Source organism: Cinclus cinclus, chromosome 5 (assembly GCF_963662255.1).
Source record: "Cinclus cinclus chromosome 5, bCinCin1.1, whole genome shotgun sequence".
Classification (NCBI taxonomy): domain Eukaryota; kingdom Metazoa; phylum Chordata; class Aves; order Passeriformes; family Cinclidae; genus Cinclus; species Cinclus cinclus.
In genome coordinates this window covers 61,659,814-61,679,655 of record NC_085050.1, presented here as the reverse complement: position 1 = coordinate 61,679,655, position 19,842 = coordinate 61,659,814, and the positions used below count along the sequence as shown (strand labels likewise).

The 19,842-nt window shown below is 38.4% G+C and overlaps 1 protein-coding gene across 4 annotated transcripts in view; it reads right to left on the bottom strand.

Annotated features, from left to right (window-relative positions):
* Positions 1-19,842, bottom strand: part of DCLK2 (doublecortin like kinase 2) — a 78,848-nt gene that overhangs the window by 11,492 nt on the left and 47,514 nt on the right. For 2 of the 4 annotated variants that reach the window (XM_062493072.1, XM_062493074.1), the window contains 7 exons: positions 16,267-16,361; positions 14,205-14,207; positions 10,312-10,384; positions 9,203-9,311; positions 5,855-5,912; positions 2,565-2,684; positions 661-807 (listed from right to left, as the gene is read on the bottom strand). In XM_062493072.1, coding sequence (XP_062349056.1) covers positions 661-807; positions 2,565-2,684; positions 5,855-5,912; positions 9,203-9,311; positions 10,312-10,384; positions 14,205-14,207; positions 16,267-16,361 — 605 coding nt within the window. The remainder of the gene's footprint in view (positions 1-660; positions 808-2,564; positions 2,685-5,854; positions 5,913-9,202; positions 9,312-10,311; positions 10,385-14,204; positions 14,208-16,266; positions 16,362-19,842) is intronic. The other 2 variants (XR_009933227.1, XM_062493073.1) reach the window with 1 other exon arrangement.

Sequence of the window (19,842 nt, the reverse complement as noted above, 5' to 3'; positions counted from 1 at the left end):
GTAATGCACAAGTGTAAGCTGTGCATATAAGCAGGACAGCACATGCTGATCCCATTCTGTGGACAGAATGGGAATGATGCCCTCTGTGGACTGGAGCATAAGTAGTCCCCAAAGCGGACTTCATGGTAATTCTTGTCAACACAGTTGTTTTATGTCTCTGCTGAAAACAAAAGTAGCCAGTTGCCTAGGAAAAGAATAAACCTATGTGAAGGGCTAATTCCCAGCCAGAATACTGGTAAACCATCAGAAAGATGATCCTGCTACGACAGTGACAGGAAAAAAACACTGGCTTCAGATGGTAACCATAGGATTGTTCAACGAAATGGAGGAAATGGCTCCCAGCCCACCTTTCTCCCACTTGCAAACTGATAAATAATTCATTGACACAGCTTTCAAACTCATTGTTTTGTGAGACAATACTCCTGCTTATCCAAAAGGCAGCCAATCAAAATGTAAATAAAGATAGGTCTAAGGACAGGTTTGAGCACAGCTCTCCTGCATTACAGTGATTGTATCTCATGGCAAAAGATTTACTTCATACACACTTATTCCAAATTAATATGCCTGCTGTTCTCTGCTGTGCTCTTGACATTTATACATAAGCATTTGCATTAATGAGAACAAAGTAAGAGAAAATACTGGAAAATAAATGGGACGTACCAGAAGATTTTCTGGTTTGATGTCTCTGTGCACGATGTTGAGACCATGCAGGTATTTGAGAGCACTGGCTAAATTGTAGACCATGGCACTCCCATCTCTCTCTGTGTATTTTGTAGATGAAGTGATGGCATCAAATAGGTCTCCTCCCTATGTAATGGAAAGGAAAAAGATCACTTAAAAATAATTAAGATGGTATTTAGTTAAAAAAAAACAAACCCTAAAGAAATATGTGAAATCTTCCTTCAAAAAGACATGCTAAAATTCCTGTTAAACAGAAAAAAAGTTACAGAAAGATGATCTTGTCAGCAAGACTGGAATTTCAGTCATCTACATAAAATTCTTAAATGTACTCCAGGCTTCTGGTGTCTGAGCTTGGGCAAATCACAGATTATTTTTCTATTGATCTTCCTACCTTTGATCAGTCATTTGTATTACCTACAGGTACAGGCACACAGCATCCCTTTTCTTCATTTTATCAGTATAATACCTTCAGTATAAAACCTTCATATTGAAAAATGGCTCTGATTTTGAGTAAAGCCTAAAATAAATTAGCCCAATAATAAAAAATAAATTAAAAAACCCTAACTAACAAATATACCGCAAATTCAAATTTCTGCAGATATTGCAAGAAATACCAAATAAATATAGCTGAAGAGGACAAAAAAGAGAAACATATTCCAACATAAATGAATCCACTGATTGAGATACATCAAAGTGCAGAATCTCCAGGTGATTTCTGAATGTGTCAAGGTCTGTTTATGGATGCCCTGTTCCTCTGGGAATACACAATAATGTGTGAGTGAGTTACTGATGTGGTGTTTTCAGTCATTGCAACAAATTTCATGTGGGTGTCTCCATGATGGTTTCCCTGGATACATCTGTAGGAGTGATCTGTCTGAGTTGTGGGTGGCATTCCAAGCATTTCAATGCACACCAAAGAGAAGCAGCAATCCAGGAAATACAGACCAAGATGGTGGTGAATTAAAACATAAAAAAAAAATACTGTCTTGAAACCCCAAGAAGCCTATAGGGTATAAAAATAACTTCTAGAAAGGAAGAAAGATGAGTGGGCTACAGAAATTATGTATTCAACAACTACACACTTCCTTTGGGGGTTTCCCAGCCTGGCAACCATTCTAGAGGGGACTCCTGAATGTAACAGTGCTTCAGTCAGAAATAAAAAATTGCTGCTCCAAAAATGAGCAGAGCTGCTTTTGCTGTATGTTATTTGCATCTGACATGCCAGTCAAGCTGATGTGCAGTGTTGCTGTGCATTACAGAACTCAGACAAGAGAAGGCACGACTGGAACCTGATGTTACTCATGTATTGTAACAAGGTGACAGCAAAATGAATATTTGTGTTTTCTCTGTACATGTGCAAAAGCAGCATCTGTTCTCTGGTGGACTGTTTGATATCAGCAAAATGGGTGAGATCTTCTGAGTTTTGGTTTTCCAGGATGAAAGTCACTTGAGTTCAATCTATTTGTCTTATCTATTAAGATAAATTCATTACAGAGACTTCATTTCCTTCAATCAAATTATTAAACAATGAGAACAGTGGAATAAATGCAGGTGTTCTGTTAGCAAATGCATATCACTATCACCACTGCATATTGTTATATATGTAGACATGATATAAAACCCACTATCCACTTCCCTCTAGACTGTGCACATTGCCAAATTATCTCAATTCTATGTTAATAGTCAAATTACAACTGAAGAGAGAGAAATCCCATTAATATAATTGCTTGACAAGTATATTTTTTTATGATTTCAAAATGCAGGTTGCCACTGAAACCTTATTTGATTATGTTTCCCAAGATCTCAGTGTTCCTAGATCCTGCCCAGATTTCACACCAACACAGAGAATTCAAAGAAGACAAATAAAGTCCCCTGAGCCTTACCTTGACCAGCTCCATCACCAGGTAGAGCTCTGTGGGGGTGTCCATCTCCTCTATGAGCATGATGATGTTCGGGTGCTTCACTCGGCGCAGAATTGACACTTCATTTTCAATCAGGTGTTCCTGTTGAGAACAGGGTGGAAGTCCATCTGAAACATGAATCTGCCAATTCACTTTTCCTTTGATCAGCTGATCACTTGATCAGTGAGCACCCTTTTTGCTGATTAATTTATATAGCAGAAGGTTATTTTCAGTTGCTGGATCTTAACTTGTATTTCAACCCTGGCCACATTTAATTTAAAATATATTTCTCACACGTAATGAATGGGGCATGTCTGAAGAAGACCCCAGAACATGACAGCAATTCAGGAAGTGCAGGTTATATTATTATGTGGGTATTATGAGGTGAAATTAAGTTCAGAACCTTTCTGGCCCCAAGCTGGATCACTGGAACCTGTCACCCCTCATCAACAGTCAACACATTCTTGATCCTCTCCAGCCTTCACCTCTCATTTAGTGTAGGTTACTCAAGGACAGATTATCTAGGATTTATATCCAAGGACTTTATTTTTTTAAAAAAGTTGTGGAATATATTAAAGAAGAAAATATTTTGAGTGCTTTGCTTATGGATTTTGGTTCATTTTATATGTCTGTTCAGATTTACAATCCACAAAATGTGTAATAACAGTTAAACTGTTACGACTCCAACAGCTTAACAGCACACAGACTGAGTTCAATTTCCCTTTCTCTGTTCTTCTGAGGAAGTAATGGCTTTTGAGAACAAATTAGTTTCAAATGCCTTGTTTTCTACATTTTAACACTGGAGAGTAAAAAAAAAAAAAAATTACGTCCCTTCCACGTGAAGAATTATTTTAGTTTTCCTTTATAAGTGTTGGAATACGGATATTGTATTTAGTTTCTCTGCAAAATAAGAAACAGTGCTTGCATCAGACACAAGTATCCTTCCACCCTGGCAGGGAACAAATCATGTCACTGGACTGGGAACTTATCCATGTTGAATGCACTGATAAGGAGCATGCACTTCATGCATTTGTGAGCAGAGCACTAGGAAGAGATGTGATCCACTGTGCAGAGGCAGTGACTGCAGACTTTACACCACTTCACCTGCTTTTCCCAGGCTTATTTATGGATGCACTGTGTTTTTGCCAAAGCTTTCTGTGGCTATACAGCTCAGAAACCACATGCCACATGTGCATCTCGCTTGGTGAGAGAACGGTGCAGCACACACGGGTTAAACATCACACCTTTGAAATTCACTTTGAAAGAGCAGCAATTGTCACTCTGAACAAACATATGCCTGCTCCAAGCAAAGTGCTCTGGAGAGAAAACAAAACAGACAAACAGGAAGCAATTCTGTTAAACACAATACTGAATCTCATCACCAGGCAGACGTGAACAGCCACAGCATACTAAGCCTTAGGGATGGAAGCCTGGAAATTCAAAACTAACATTAAGAGTCCAAGCAAAAACTAGAATATTATTACAGATTTCTCAACTGAAAGAACAGGGAACATATTATATTTATTACACCCATTAATTACAACTAAGGCACAATTGCTTTATCTGTGCTTTCTTGACTAAACTACTCTGCCATAATTAATACTTAAAATAAACAGCACTTTTTTAAAGGCTCCAGAATGTTGTTGAGCTACTGTTTAAAAATATGTCCTCAAAAAATGCTGACTAATATGTAGCTAGTTATTTCCAGCCATCCCACTTTCTTGCTATGTTTTGCCATGTAAAAAAAATAGTAATTCCAAAACTCATTATGGTGTTCTCCTGGATAGTGTAATATATGTTTCAGTCTGCATCTTACAGATTTACAGATTCTACAATTTACAGAGACATTATTGTGTAATGAGCATTTAAGCCACTTGTGGAAAGCAATTGGACTCAAATTTTTTAATATCCAAGATCAAGGAGTAGTGAGAAACACTTTAATCATCCAAACTTGGGCTGGATGGGTGTTTGTAAGGCAGGGCTGTGGAACTGAGTGAGGAAGGAACAAGCTGTAGAAAAATTTAATTATTTCCTTGTTGGAATTCTTCCAGGATGATTCTGCCTCTGCCCTAAGAGGGATAAACATCTTCCAACAGTCTCTAGCTACACAGGTACAGGTCTTTTCAAAATGGGCAACTATGCATCCATGGGGTTGATTTTTTTTTTAATGTTTTAAAGCAAGGAGAATGATAAATAGAAAATTCCTCTAAACTCTACTGTGTAAAATAGATTATCTGTCTCCAGACCATTCCAATTTATGATAGCTAAGCAGCTGACTCAGACAAGTAATAAAAACCATCTAAAGTTGCAAGCTGTACACATCATCAAAAAATTTTGTTTGCAGTGGAACGCACTGGGTCACCCTTTCTGCAGCTACAGAAATTGCAAAATTTTAATCTCAGAAAGGCAATCCTAGCATTTTTTCTTGTGGCTGCACATTTTTATGATTTCTTTCTAAATGTTCTAAATAAACCTGGAGAATATGAGATAAAATGAAACCCTCATCTCCTGGCACCTAATACATGGTTTAAAATCTGCACAGATAAAAATGTCTGTTTGAGGACCTCTCCTAATAAGAAGTCATCACAGCATCACACAGTTCCTTACCACACTAAGAAGGGAGGCAGTTTTTCTTCCTTTTTTCAAATATCTATACTCAAGAACTGTGAAGGGAAAGAAGAGGTCTGATACTCTCAGATATTTGCTTGGATTATATGAGATACTGTTCTCCTGAAGAGACAATTTTGGATTTTTCTGTTTAAATTTTGAATTAAAAGAAAGTTTTCAGAACAGAAGAGATCTTAGTTAATACAGCAGAATGACACTACATAAACAGAAAGAAATGGCTGTGAAAATTTCTTTTCAAATCCATGGTCTGCTTATAAAAGGAGCATGTTGAGCCACACAGAGAGAAAAATAAGAGGCAGAGTGGGATGGGAATTACATGAATAAACATATAGCTGCAAATTTCCTCTCTCATGTATTACACATCAAAATCGTCCAATAAATTTTAGGTGCATATTAGCTGTTTTTTTTGGGGTTTTTTTTGTTTTTTTGTCAGCCCAATAGAATAGGCAACAATTTGGTTTTTTTTTTCCTATTATTTAGTAGACTAACACTCACTGCTTTTATTATTTGCTCCTTGGATACATTATCATCTTGTTAAAGAGATATTCTGAAAACAGTCAGAAAACCCAAACACACCCACCATTTATGACTAATGAGCAGCTGCTAGTGCTGCTTCTGTACACATGCAAATGCTTGTACACTACCTTCCCACAGCACTTGGCCTTGTCTATGATCTTCAGGGCAAACTCCTTTCCTGTGGATCTAAGCAAGAAAAACACGAGAGCCATTATTAGAAAAACGGTGGCATTTTCTGTAAATACACCATCATAACATCGTGCTGTGGCCCATGGAGGTTGCTAGCAGAAAATTCATGGAGCAGACCTGGTTTTTGTTTCCTCAGCAGCATTTGTGCCTGCTGTTTCCCTGACTACCACAATCCAGCTCCCTCGGTGCATTAATCCCAGGACCCATCTGCAATTTCTTTTTTGTGACCTGGCACAACTCTGGCACTCCTTTAAGGCAACATGCAAAATTTGCCCTCAGCTTTCCACTGAACTTTGTTCAGCTGGCGGGCTTTGAAGATAAAATCACACATGTACATGTGTGAAGACTGATTCCCTAGTAAAAAAAATTCAATAGGGTTCAACAGAGCTGAGATCCCATAGTCCATTGCAGATAGTCTAAAATCCTGGAGAATTTATTAGGCACTGATTTTGAGCTTTTGTATTACTTTTTTTTTTAATAGAATATTTTGTGCAATTCTACAGCAGTCATCTAAATTTGCATGACATTTAACAGAGTGGGTCATATATGAAGTAAAAAAGAATTACTGTTTGCAGCAAATACTCTCACAGAAAGGAGCTCTTGTTTGTCTTTCATCCCTTTAAGCAATAAAAATCTCCATTTCTCCAGAAAGGGGGAAAATGAGCAAGAAAAAAAGCAACACAATTCAATCTTTTTATTTTTTTTAACAAAGAAGAAATTATGATATATTACTGATGAATTAAAAATCATATGAAATTGTCATATGAAATTGCCGAAGACCAAGGTGTTGCTATTTTGTACTGTGTCAGTGCCTACAGACTGCAGTGTGCAGCAGAGCACTGCAATGAAACAGGAGGTAGATAGAAAAGCAAAGGTCAGGCGTGTTTTCAAACTTCTAGGGTGATTTTCACTGTGCTTTTGGCATTAGACATAAACTGGTCAAAACCGGCACCTTACAGAAAAAGGAACTGAATTAACACCTAACATTCCATTTATGCATTATTGAAAACCTGCAGGCGAGACTCCCTGCCCTGGAAGTGCAGCTGCATCTGCGGGGTTGTCATAGTTACACCCTGATCTGGTCTTCAGATAGAAGCCCTTATCGAAATGGTATCTGTGAAATGCCACCCTCTCCTGTTACAGACCCCATGTAAGCCCTGCTAGGAGTACAGGGTGGAAATCAAAATCACAGTTTGTACTTGACACCATCACAAAGCCTGCAAACAGCTGCTCAGCAACACCCACTCAGCAAACCTTCAGCACTGGAGCTGTGAGCAAGAGGAGTTAACATTCACACAGCAAATCCACCCAGCAACTCCAAATCCCCCTTGCAAATGTCCTCTACTGCAGCGCCCAAGGAAAAAGGGTGGATATAGCCCAGACAATTTGTGTGCTAATATCACTGCACATTGTCTGACAGGTTTCTGGGATTCTTCTCGAGCTGTCAGTGCCCATCTGTTGGCTCATGTCTTTATATACAGACACACAGGCACAAGAGAGACCACCTTATTCTCCTCTTGTCCTTTTTGTAGAACATCCCAGCTGGTAGCTGTGCAATAGGATCCTGGCTGCCCAGCTAAGGCTCCTCAGCACAACACTATTAGAAATTAATTAATAGGGATTGAAACAGAAGCATTTATGGTTGGCATTTCCTCTTTCGTCATTGTTATTGGCAACTGTTTTTGTATACTTCACATGAAATCAATCTAATAATGTAGCACTAAAAATTTGATCACATACATATATTGAAATGTAATTGTTAAAATTTTAAAATTTTTATAATTTTATTTTTTTTATAATTGGAGGGTTGTTCTTCTTGTCCAGTTTCCTCATTCCAAAAGCACAGATGACGTTCAGTGACTTAGCAGCCCTTGTCTCATTTCCAGTGGGAATTCAGTGATTTCCAAAATGCAGAGCTTATATTTCTGATAGTAAATACATTATCTTGTGCTTGTAATAGGCTATCTTTCATGAAAGCCTCTGGGTGAGGATAAAGGCAGTGGAAAACAAAGGAGGTGGTGTAGGGGGGTATCTGGAATCACCTGGTTGGGATTAAATTAATTTATTAATTTTATTAAATTAATTTTATTAATTAATTTAATTAAATTATCGAGGAGAGGAGAGGAGAGGAGAGGAGAGGAGAGGAGAGGAGAGGAGAGGAGAGGAGAGGAGAGGAGAGGAGAGGAGAGGAGAGGAGAGGAGAGGAGAGGAGAGGAGAGGAGAGGAGAGGAGAGGAGAGGAGAGGAGCACAAGGGTGGGACAGTGACCTTCCATTTGCTGACACTGAATTTCCAAGGGCATGATGGAAGACCCAGGGAGCTACAGACCTGTTAGTCTAACCACAGATCTGGAATAGATGTTTCCATTCAGAATTCTTTTTCTTTAAATTTAACTAAAACCAGCAGATGAGGATCAAATAATAGAATGTTTCTCTAACAGTTATGTTTTTCACAGTAATTTGCTGAGTTTTCCCAGTATTTATGTACAAGTTGGAGTTTCCCCATAATATTTAAGAAACTGACATAACTCTCAGGTTGATGAGGACAGCAGAAGGTGGTTCTAAAAAAAAAATAATTGAGAAAGTGACAGTCAGATCATCTGTTATGTTTGCACTGGCAGCAAAGTGTGACACAAAGCTTGCAGAGGAAGAGCAGCAGCACTGCACAGGTCTGCAAAGGTATCCTGCCTACCTCACAGGGAATCAGGCACAAGGATATTTCAGGCATACTGGAGGGTTCATTTGAAGTGTCTGGCTCTTCTGCACCACAAAACACAAGCAGTAAGCCCAAGTGAGCCACCAGCACAGGCTGATAGCCAACAACTGCATGTCTGTAAGAGTACCCTAGCCACAGAAAAAGCTGTGAAAAATCACGTCAGCAGCAGGCAGAGGGGACACCACTGCAGCTGAATTGCTGAGGCAGAAGGGGGGGGTCTCTCAAAACTCTGTTTAGATGCCACATAGAATTTCCTGTCATCCACAACCATCTGTGGTGTGAGACTTCTTGAAGAGCTCTGGGGTTTCCTGAGGAGGCACCATGGGAAGGTGATGCCTCTCTTTAGTTTGTGGGATAAAAAGCCTGGGTTCTCTGCTGCTCTCGTACCCTTTTGCTAGAAGAAGACACAGGAAGCTCTGCATGTTTTGCTATGCCTGTTTCTCGTGAAGTGTGTGCATACTTGTGCAACTGCTCTTCACTTTCACCTTATTACATTTGTCTGGGAAATGATGTTAATGCACAGGGCTTTATCCAGTACAACAAAGAGCAGGAGTGAAAAGTTTCCTTGCTCACCGTTCCACACACTCCTTTACAACAGCGAAATTGCCATCACCAATCACCTTCCCCACTTTATACTTCTCAAGAATGGTGGATGACCCTGAGAACTTGTTTCCATTCAAGCCTGTAAAAAAATATACAAGTCAATAATGCAAGCTGAAGAGGAGTGTCAGCAGGATGCACTGTATCCCCAGTGGGCTCCACAGATATAAAAACAGCCACAAATGCAAAGAAAACTTAAAAACAAGCTGTTTTCTCTGCTGCAATTCTCCTGTTTTTATCTCAAGTGTAAAGAAGAACAAGATGAACCTAAAGTTATGTGACCTTTGAACAACTCTCTTGCTAGGTTTTTGTACAGGCATATTCTAAAAGTAATAAATGCAGTTAGAAGTTCTTAATCCAAAATTTTCTGATGTCAAATTACTTTTTTGACTTTTTTTTTTTTGCAAACTCAAAGCAAAAGATACATACAAGATTCAGCTACAAGGCATATAAAAGACCCAAAAAGTTTTATCTGCTGAATTCCTTCAAGTTCTTATAGGTGCTCCTAAAGCACCTAAAATGGAAGTAATTTTGATAGATGCTTATTTCAGTATTTTTAAAACAAAAAAATGACTCCAGCATGAAAATTAAAAATATTTTAAAATCATTGACATTGCTCCAAAGAGATGAGGAATGAAAGGTTTAAGTTTAGCTAAGGTCAGTTGATTGGACAGTGGTTCTTCCTGAAGCACAATGAGCTCTTTTGAGAAGGGTTCCTCTTTCAATCCAGCCACAAACACTGTTCTGGTGATAATGCAGGTCATGTTCAAAATCAGTCAAATTCCTAACAGTGACTATTGAAGAGCAAGATCCAGTAGTATGCTACTGCTGGACTAAAACAAAACAAAACAAAAAAAACCCAACCAAACAAACAAAAAAACCCCACAAAATTTGTTTCCTAACTTTACTGCCTTGATGTATAAATTATGCTAAATTCTTTTTCCAAGGTGAATCAACAAGGTAACAAAAATCTCCAAACACAAAATGATTTGGAGTCATCAGAAACCATCCAGAAGTGTTAACCCAAGTATCATCTACAGCAAAATTCTGGCAAGGATTGCCTGCAATTATTGGTGTCCTACCTTCGGGACTCTGGCAACGGAGTGGTTCAGGTACACCATTCACATTGGAAGAAGATCCACCATGTGGGGAGATCTGTGGAAGTGCACAAGAACTTCTAATTTCTGATGGTAATCACAAGAAAGAGCCATACAAAATAGCAGCAAAGTTGACAAAAACCCAAAAAACCCATTTAAAACACTTATACAGAGTCAGTTTACTTTTCTATTCCCATTTCATTTTCATTCTTGTTTTCTCAAAGTTCATCATCATTGTTACTTGTACCAATTTCAGATTCAGCCACAATATTTCTATTTAGATAACCACTTGAACAGATTTCAGTAAAGAGCAAAGAAAAGTCCTTTCAGCTGCATCTACATTTTTGGCCAGGATTTATGATAATCAGATTTATTTAGCCATCTATTGGGTTATATTTTAGGTTATTATAGATGTGAAGATTTATGACACCTACAAGCATTTCAAGTTAGATGTCTGATATGTATCCAGACATAGATACAGTTTTAGTGGAAACAAATATTAAAATTATTTTCAAGCATCACAACTGAAGAAAACCAATTTTTCTGCAGTAACAAGTTAATTGGTACTGGATCTGCATCTTCATGATTCTACTGTAAGTCATCCTGTCATACTGCCCAGAGATGTAAACTATGGTAACTTTTTATTTTGAAAAGGGGTGGGGGCATAGGAATGAGTGCCATAAATAGCAAAATATACTGGATATGTTCTGTGCACCACTTTTGTAAACTCTCCTATTACAGTTACGTATAGGGATGCATGAAATTAGAGTTTAGATCATTCCCTCTCCTCTATGTAACATTTCTTGCTGTTCTGTGAAGTTCCAGATCTTGCTTTCTTCATGGGCTATTATGGTAGTTTTCAGGACTCACCACAGGAAGGATTAAAATGCTTCTCTGCCTTAAGCTCAGTGTCTGTTGAAATGGCTTTTCTAGACTCTGGGAATGCAAATGCAGCATTTTGCCTTTTAGCTGACATTGTGTGGTTACACTGCTGAATATTTTAAATCATTAACACTATTGTCAGGGAAAGAACTGAACTGACAGATAGGGATATTGTCTAAAGGCTCATGAAATGCTAATGAATGCTTAAGTTTCTAGTGGCAGCTGAGCTGCCAAATAAGCTAAAGGTACAGTAACTAGAAGCTGTACAACTTAATTTTGCAGAACCCCTGAAACAATGAAGTTTACCAGTGTTTGGCACACAAGTAGCATCAAACAGCAAGCAGGCAGCTACTGCTCTGCTCCTTGCTAATAACTTAAACCCAGGCTATGTTAATGCTGCTGTCTTTCTGAGTTATCTGGCTATTTAACAGGGATTAGGAGCAAGGACATTTGGGTTAAATGACAATTGTGCAAAATCATGAGTCAGTCTCTTAACCAGTCAGCCTCATTTTCTTCAAGAATGAAGCAGAGATAACAGAACAGTATGGCCAAGTATTAGTCATCAGCCTAAAATATTAGTAATCTATTTTGGGTTTTCAGTGAGTGACAATACATGGGAACATCTAGCCTACATTCCCAACTTCTTTCAATCCTGTAATCAGAGCACAGCATCACTGGGCACATTCCTTCTTGCCACAAGAAGGAAGCAAACATTAACAGGAAAAAACCACTAAAATTACTACAAAAATAAAACAAAATTAATGCTGTCATTGTGGCTGAGGTGTTAGATCAGAATCTGAAATGGCAGGTTTAACCCTAGCTCTGCCACAGCTCTGCAGCTGGTGGGATTTTATTTTTTATGTGATTAGAGTGTGAGGAAGGATCCACAGATACAAACCTATATTCTTTTGCAGTGGAGCGGTACCTTGGCTGGCAAACCTCTGCGCTCAGGATTAGACTGCCCATGACATGAATGTTTGTGGAAACATTTGGGGATTATTTTCATGTTGAAAGAAATACCTAACTCCTTGGCAGCTACATGGGATGGTGGCTAATCTAATTGTAGAGTATGAATAATTTAGTGGGAAGTGAATTAACTGTGCAGAAGTACTCGCTGAAATCTGGGGACATTTTGGTTATGTCATACCAATTCATCCTGAATGGCTGTAGTAAGAAGGGACTAAAAGACATTCTGAATATAAATAAAATGTTATTTATCTAATCAGTGTTTCATAGTGATATTGTGAGTATGTATTATTATAATACTTAATAGTAACATAATGTGTAAGACAGAAACTTCATATTTTTTAAGCGATCCTTAAACATGAATTATAAATTCACCAAATGCATCACTTAAAGAGTCCCTCTATGAACTGCTGTGGCCCCTGTGTCACTAGGCTGGAAATCACATGTAAATAATCATTACATATAACTACACACAAAGCACATGGGTACAACAGTGACGAGATTAAAAACCTTGATGAAGATAGGCACTAATCCTTTAAATTACTTAAGCACATGTTTAAGTACATTAACATCCTCGTTGAAGTAAAAGGGACTACTCAATGGCTGAAAGTTAAGCAAGTACTTATTTGGTGGATCAGGTTCTAAGGCCCTTTTGCTTTGGTCCTGTGGTCAATCAATTGCAAAAGTAACACCCAAACAAATTCTAACACAAGGCTATTTAACATAACTCTGAGTCTATGTAAGGCTTCAACTGTAAAGCCTCTTTATTTGGTTTTATTTTCTTTTTTAAAAGATTGCAAGACTTTGTGGTCCTTAATTTCAGGAGGGGATAATAAAGAAATCCAAGTAAGTACAAGGAAGTTCTGACACCACTTTCTGAAGTTGCACCAAATTTAATTTAGTCTCTGGATGATTTTGATGGTTCAATGTGTGCATTAAAACAGATGTACTGGAAGAGCTAAGAGTCAAATCACCCCTAACAGCATTGCATAGAAATGAACACTTAGAACCAAAGCAAAATGTTAAACCTTTCCACTGCCTACAGAACAGCAAAAAGACTCCTCTTGGTCAGCTGTCCTGTGACACCACGTGCACCATTGCCATTATTATTAATCCATGCCCTGGATTTCATCTCCATGGGAATTCAACAAAAAGTTAAACTCAGCGTATTTGATCAAAAATAGCACACTACAAAGTAGTCATTTACTTCATGCCCATACTTGTTAACTTTTTAATCTGTATCTTCACCTTGAAAGAAAGCCACTGCTAAGAAATGCTGATTTACAGAATAATACGGGGATGTTAAAAATAAACAGCCTGAATAAGAATACATAGGGTATTGGGTGCATAGTATCCACATTTGTCACTTACTGCAATAAAGGCTTTTATTTGGGTTTGTGGAGAAATTCCGTCGTGTTTACTATTATTAAGACATAGCTTTAATTCCTGACTTCAGTCCACTATTTAAAACACTTCTGCAAGCCTGGGATGCTGGACTGTATGTACTGAACAATTAATAGCACAAGGGCACTGTGGTTGGAAGACCTAGAAAGGACAGAAAGCAAGTCCTTCCTTTTAAAGATAAACTGTCCACAAGGAGTCTTTCCTGTGAGGAACGTTCTGGGCCTGAACACAGCACTCTTAACAAAGAGTTGTTGAAGCAGAAGGAATTCTTGGGGACTGGGAAGACTTCTCTTTAAAGGAATAGTGGCATTCAGAGAATAGAAGATTAAGTGTCTGACACTGAGTAGAAATTGCTGCTGCAATCAGAATTTTTCAAGTTGGCTGCTTTGGTGACTAGCACTATCGCTTATGCTCTGCATTGATTGTCAAACTACAAAAAGCTTTGCAAGGTTCTAATCTATAGTAAAATATTTTAGTATAGCTTTGCAAATAAAACAGTTTTTAAAGTGTAGTTCAAGTGCAGCTGCTCTGATGCTCTGCTCTTTACAGGAAACAGAAACATCAAGCCTGATTTTTTTCCCTTTTTTTTATGCTGCCTCAAGCTTATACAAAACCATTATTCAGACCTGCTGTTTCATCCTCTACAAAAATAAACTTATATGATTTGTACCCAAAAAAAAAAAAAATCACTCAAAGTATTGAACTCCCACAGACAGAAAACTCTAAATACACCTTATTTTGTCACTGCCATGGTATTTATATCTAAATTTTCATTCAGCTGTATTCATGACACCTTATTTATACAAGTGTAGGAAGCCAGACTGCTTGTCTGTGCAGCAATGCAGTCTCAGCAACAAGGAACTATTAAACAATGGGGAAAAGCAATAATCTCCAAATAATAAAATTGCTCCCTGCTTCCCCCTTTTTTCTCATCAGAATAAGAAAAAAAAAACACCAACAAAACAAACCAAATTTCTCAAAGAGGGGTATGAATTTCTTAAAATAATATGGTTTTGCATAAAACTATGTCTCCCTGTTACTGGTTTTATACTTCCCCAAAACAGACCTTACTACGACAGCATAACTTAGAAAAAGTGTGACTGAGCAGCACATTTGATCCTTTTGGAACTCCCCCTTGGATTCACCAGATAACTTTCCCTATCTTTAGTCTCAGGAGCACAGCTGGGAAACTCCTGCTAAACAGATGCATCCTAAAGGATAAAACAAGAGGCACTCACTACCTCAGTAACACATCAGGTGCTGAATTTGGTTTTGCTGTATTTTTTGGTCATATGGGGCTGCATTATTTAGCACAAGAACCCTTTAGTACCCAGCACCAATTGAATACCAAATTGAAAAGTACAGCAGCCCACTTGAGTGAAAGTGAATGGGAGAGAGGACATGTCCACTTTGGTTGCCTGTTGCTACCAGAATTATCTCTGCCTTAATGGACATTTAATCAGCTAAAAGCAGACAGGGCAGTGGTGGAAACAAAGAAAGGCCAATGATCTCATTTCTAAACTTGCAATTTCATTAAAGAAAGACCAAAGAATATTTGTTAAATATAATGCAGACCAGCTGAGAGCCTCAAGCCCAGTGATTCTGATGTCCTCTACTGTAAGCTCCACAGAGGGGCTGTCCAGACAGATTTTAAAACACACAGTTCTAATTTTCCATGTCAGATCTATTACTGCTCTTGAAAATTATTTAACCAAACAGCTACAGATATAATTAAAATTAATTTTAAAACGGAACAATTAAACAAATAAATTAAAAGAATCAAAATCCTTTGTCAGAATTATCACAGCAGCCTGGCAGAAACCAGTGCCATACCCCTTGCAAAACAAGACCTGATAACAATTAGCATGTCAAAACCCAGATCTGAGCACCATTCAAATCACGTCCTTTAGCCAGTCTCCTAATGGAGGGAACAGTTTTCCACAGAATTATGGAGCCTCTTCACAAATGCTGTTTTCACCAATAGGAGCTATTACTTGATGAGAATAATCAGTGCAAACCATCCAGTCTGCTTCCAGAAAGGCTTCAATTGATGATTCCATAAGAAAATTCCCCTTGAAAGGACAGCTGCACAAATGCAGCCGTGAGATGCTCCTCTGTACTCCAGACTGTTCCTTTGATTTCCCTGAGCCAAAGGCACAGAGCAGCCTCCAAAAACTGCAAATGCAGCCAGTTCTGAGGCGGCAGAGGAAGAGAAATCTCTTGGTGTAACACAGAAAAATCTGCCAGAGATCAGGCTGCTCCCAAAGGAAGCCCTCAAAGGCTTTCAGGCAGGGGACTGGATTGAGGGGTGAAATTGGTGCCAGGGAAAAATGAGTCTGCTCTAGATGAAACTTTGGCAATGTTACAGACTATAAGGTATTGAAAAGACAACACTACATTTATATAGGCTGAAGGGATACAAATTGCCTGAAGGATTTCTGCAGTCCACAGAACAATGGAAAATTTGGAGGACACAGTGGCATATTCAAGCCAGCATCATACTCTGCCTCTCCTGAGTGTTCAACCCAGACAAAACACAAAAATCTTCAGATCTATTCTCCATATGAGCAAAAATCATACTTGCAAGGCTACCCTTCAAAATGATAGCTTTTTATTTTTCTCTCAGCACCAGTGTCATACAGTCAATGATTAATGAAATTCAGGGGGTTTAATGATTCTTGCACTTACCTTGAGCCCACGAAAGCTGCCTGGGCTTGTTGGTGAAGAACTGGAGGACTTTGTAGATTTTGGGGTGGACAATTGACTGCTTGGGGTTCCATTAACTGGCAAAAGCAATAAAAGTGAACAAGTGAAATAAAAGATGAATAAAAATCAAAAGTGATCAGTGAAGTCTGCAAACAAAGACCAAAACAGACTCCTCAGCATTGAGGAATAACTTATGCATTTCCATGTCACAAAACTGCACTCTGAAAATTCATGTGGCTGGATATGGGATCAAGAAGACACACAAATATTGCATTGTCATTCCAGAGGTTAAAAAGGCCCTCCCTGTCCTTTGCCAGGGCAAGAGTTTTGGGCACAGAAACAAAGACAGACGGGGGGAAAAGCCCCAGCCTTTTAAAATTGCACAATAAATTGTAATATCACATTATAACATTTTTAGAAAGAAAATGTTTCTAAGACTATTTGACCCTCCTCTCCAGTTTGGAAGAAGGCCTTACTTTTTAGGTAAAATGTTTCACAGAGCATGAGTTTGTTTGTTTTATCTTAGGAAAAAACAAACAAACAAGAAGAATTATCTGTTTTCAAAACAGAAAACCTTAGCAGTACTTTAGAAAATATTGATTTAGGGGAAAGAACCTCAACAAGAGTAAAGCTAGTAGGTTGTTTTTAAGCTTCCAATAAGTACAAGTGTCTTTGAACACATACAATACCCTCCCCCTTGACTTAAATAGTTCATTGATTTTAAGTCCGGATTTTTAGACAGGCCTCATACAACATCTGTTATCTCTCTGGTGTACTGAAGATAAGTTAGGTCAGTCCTTGTACTTTTCTGAAAAGAACAAACTGATGAATTTCATTATGCAGACAGAATAGCACACTGTCCATCAGACACATTTATGATGCAAAGTTATATGATAAGAAATCATTTCTTTCTAGGTGATCCTCATTTTATTTGAGGGAGAGAAAAATGCTAGGCAAAAATGTAAGGGCTAAAAATGCTTCATAGCATGGTGACAAATTATTTTTCCAGACAGAAAAGACAACCCTGGTAAACAGAAACTTCAAATTAAATAACAGATACACCTGCACAATTCCTTTGCATATTCAGGTGTGTTATGGGTTATGCACCATTTCTTAAACTATTGGATTTATTTTACAAGTGTCCATTGACTCAGCACACTAACATTATCTGAGTATGGGAGAAGCCTTTTAAGGACTATTTTTCCATCCTGGGGAGCCCATCTGGCCCTAGGCCAGGCTGACTGCACTGCAACTTCCACAAATCCCTGTTTTTCACTAAAATCTCCTTCTCTGGTGTATGATGCTAAGATATAACTAACTGGTGTTTAGCTACACAATGAGTCTATCTTGAAGTCTGATAACTTGGATTTATACTCCTAGTTCTATAGCAGGACCAAGACCTTTGTATTTTCTTTTAAAAGTACTCAGTGTATTTAGGATATTTTCATCTTCATTTTAATGATGTTTGGCTGTAAGAAAAGTAGGTGATTTTAAGGGGATTTTTTTTTTTTTTTTTGAGGAGCTGAAAGCATCTAAGAGTACACTATTCTCCTGTAGAATTCAAAAGTTTATTCTAGATAACCTGGTGTACCAACGCATCCTTGTTTTAGGAAGAATTTGCAAGTATGACAATGGCAACAGCTAGTGACTGCTATCTTCCTGTTTTCTGCTTCTTGCACCACGTAAAATGAGATACTTTAGTAGAAGAGTTTGCTTCCAAATGACAAACTATTATCACAGGAGGAAAAGTTTTAGTTCATTTGTTTAAAGACACTTTTATACAGCGGACAGAAAAGTCACTAATTCCTGGACAAGACCGCTGTAAAGCTTCCTTATCTAAGCCACTACCATCCTCTTTAAGCACTGATAGAACCACTAAATTGTTGTAGTGAAAGTTGCAGTGAAACTGGCTGGTTAACATAATGTTCTTCCCTCCCAAAACTGCCTAAGGAAGAAGAGCCCAGCTTACACTGACAGCACTGTAGCTCTTTGCTAATATCACAGCCATTCTTGGTGGAGAAGGGTGGTGCTCTGAGCCAGGGGTGTGACTAGATGGCACCCAGAAGTCCCTTCCAAATTTTGTCCTTCTGTAATTCTAGAGCACACGGTTCATTCAGCTGAGGATCCTGCTGGAAAGAGCAGATTCCTCTGCCAGTGCTTTTGGAGATCCACTGCACATGAGCTGCTAAGCAGCTGCATCAACAGCAAAAGCTGGAACTGGCCCTGTCCAGATGGAAAGATTTTGCATCTACAGGGGATCAGCCAAGTGTTTGTGCTGGTTCTGGCTGCGGAGCCATGGATTTTCTTCCCAGCAGCTAGCACAGGGCTCCCTTTGGGATGTGTGCCGGGGAGTGCTGCTAACACAGGGATATTTCTGTGACTGCTGAGCAGGGCTTGCACAGCATCGAGGCCTTTTCTGCTCCTCATGAGCTGGGAGGGGACACAGGTGGAGCAGCTGATCCAAGGAACATTGCAGACCACACAGCATCACGCTCAGCAATATAACAAGAGGGAATGTTGGCAGAGGGGACACTGCTCAGGGACAAGATGGCATCAGCCAGCTGCTCATTCTCATCACTTGTCTTTCTCGGGTTTTATTTCTCTCTGTTATTTTCATTGCAGCATCGCTGTTGCTATTGCTATTGTTGCTTCAGTTATTAAACCACTCATATCTCAACCCATGAATTTTCTCACTTCCACCCTTCCAATTCACTTCCTTCATCCTGCTGCAGCAGAGGAGTCAGGAAGTGCCTGGGTGGTGCTTAGCTGCTGGCTGAGGTTGAACCATGACACTGCTATTTCAGACAGCAGCATTTATTTTTTTCCCTCACTCAGCAACTCAGCAATCTGTATTGGCAAATATCTGTCTGCTGCTATTTATTTGCTGCTTATTCCCTGTGTATGCCAAACTTACCTTTTTTAATCTATTACCTAAGCATAAATGTTTTGAGGTTTCTTTCCACAAGCACACCAGTCTGAATACACAGAAAAAAAAAACAAAACAAAACAAACTCTTCTGTTATTCTGAAGTACTACATGTTAGGCTACATGTTTGGCACACTGGAATGTTTAAAACCTAAAAATCTATGAATGACTTCTAAACTTTTAACTTCTAATATGATCCAAAGACTCGGTTTATTTGCTAATCAATTTGTATGTTACTTGTTTCACAAATCCTTTGACTTTGAAAGTTAGTGATTCCTCAGTTTTTTTAGAATTTTGGCTGAAATAATAAAAGAAAAGAAAGAAAAATAAGGAATTTCACATAAAATGTTAACATATGAGATGGTTTTGCACGGCCATTTTTTTCTGTAATTCTAAAGCCTGTCTTTTTTGCTGGCTGAAATTTTCTATTATAATGTGCTTTAGAATAAACATACAAATGTATTGCTCCTCAGAATTCTCCTCTACTTGTAGTCAAATTATACCTTTAAAAAATTAACATTGACGCCATTAGCAGATATGCAATAACTGAAAAGCAGCATTTCACTGAAATTATCTACCTCAACAAAAAAAAGCACCATAAAACCCAATACCCATTATGACTCTGTTTCATCC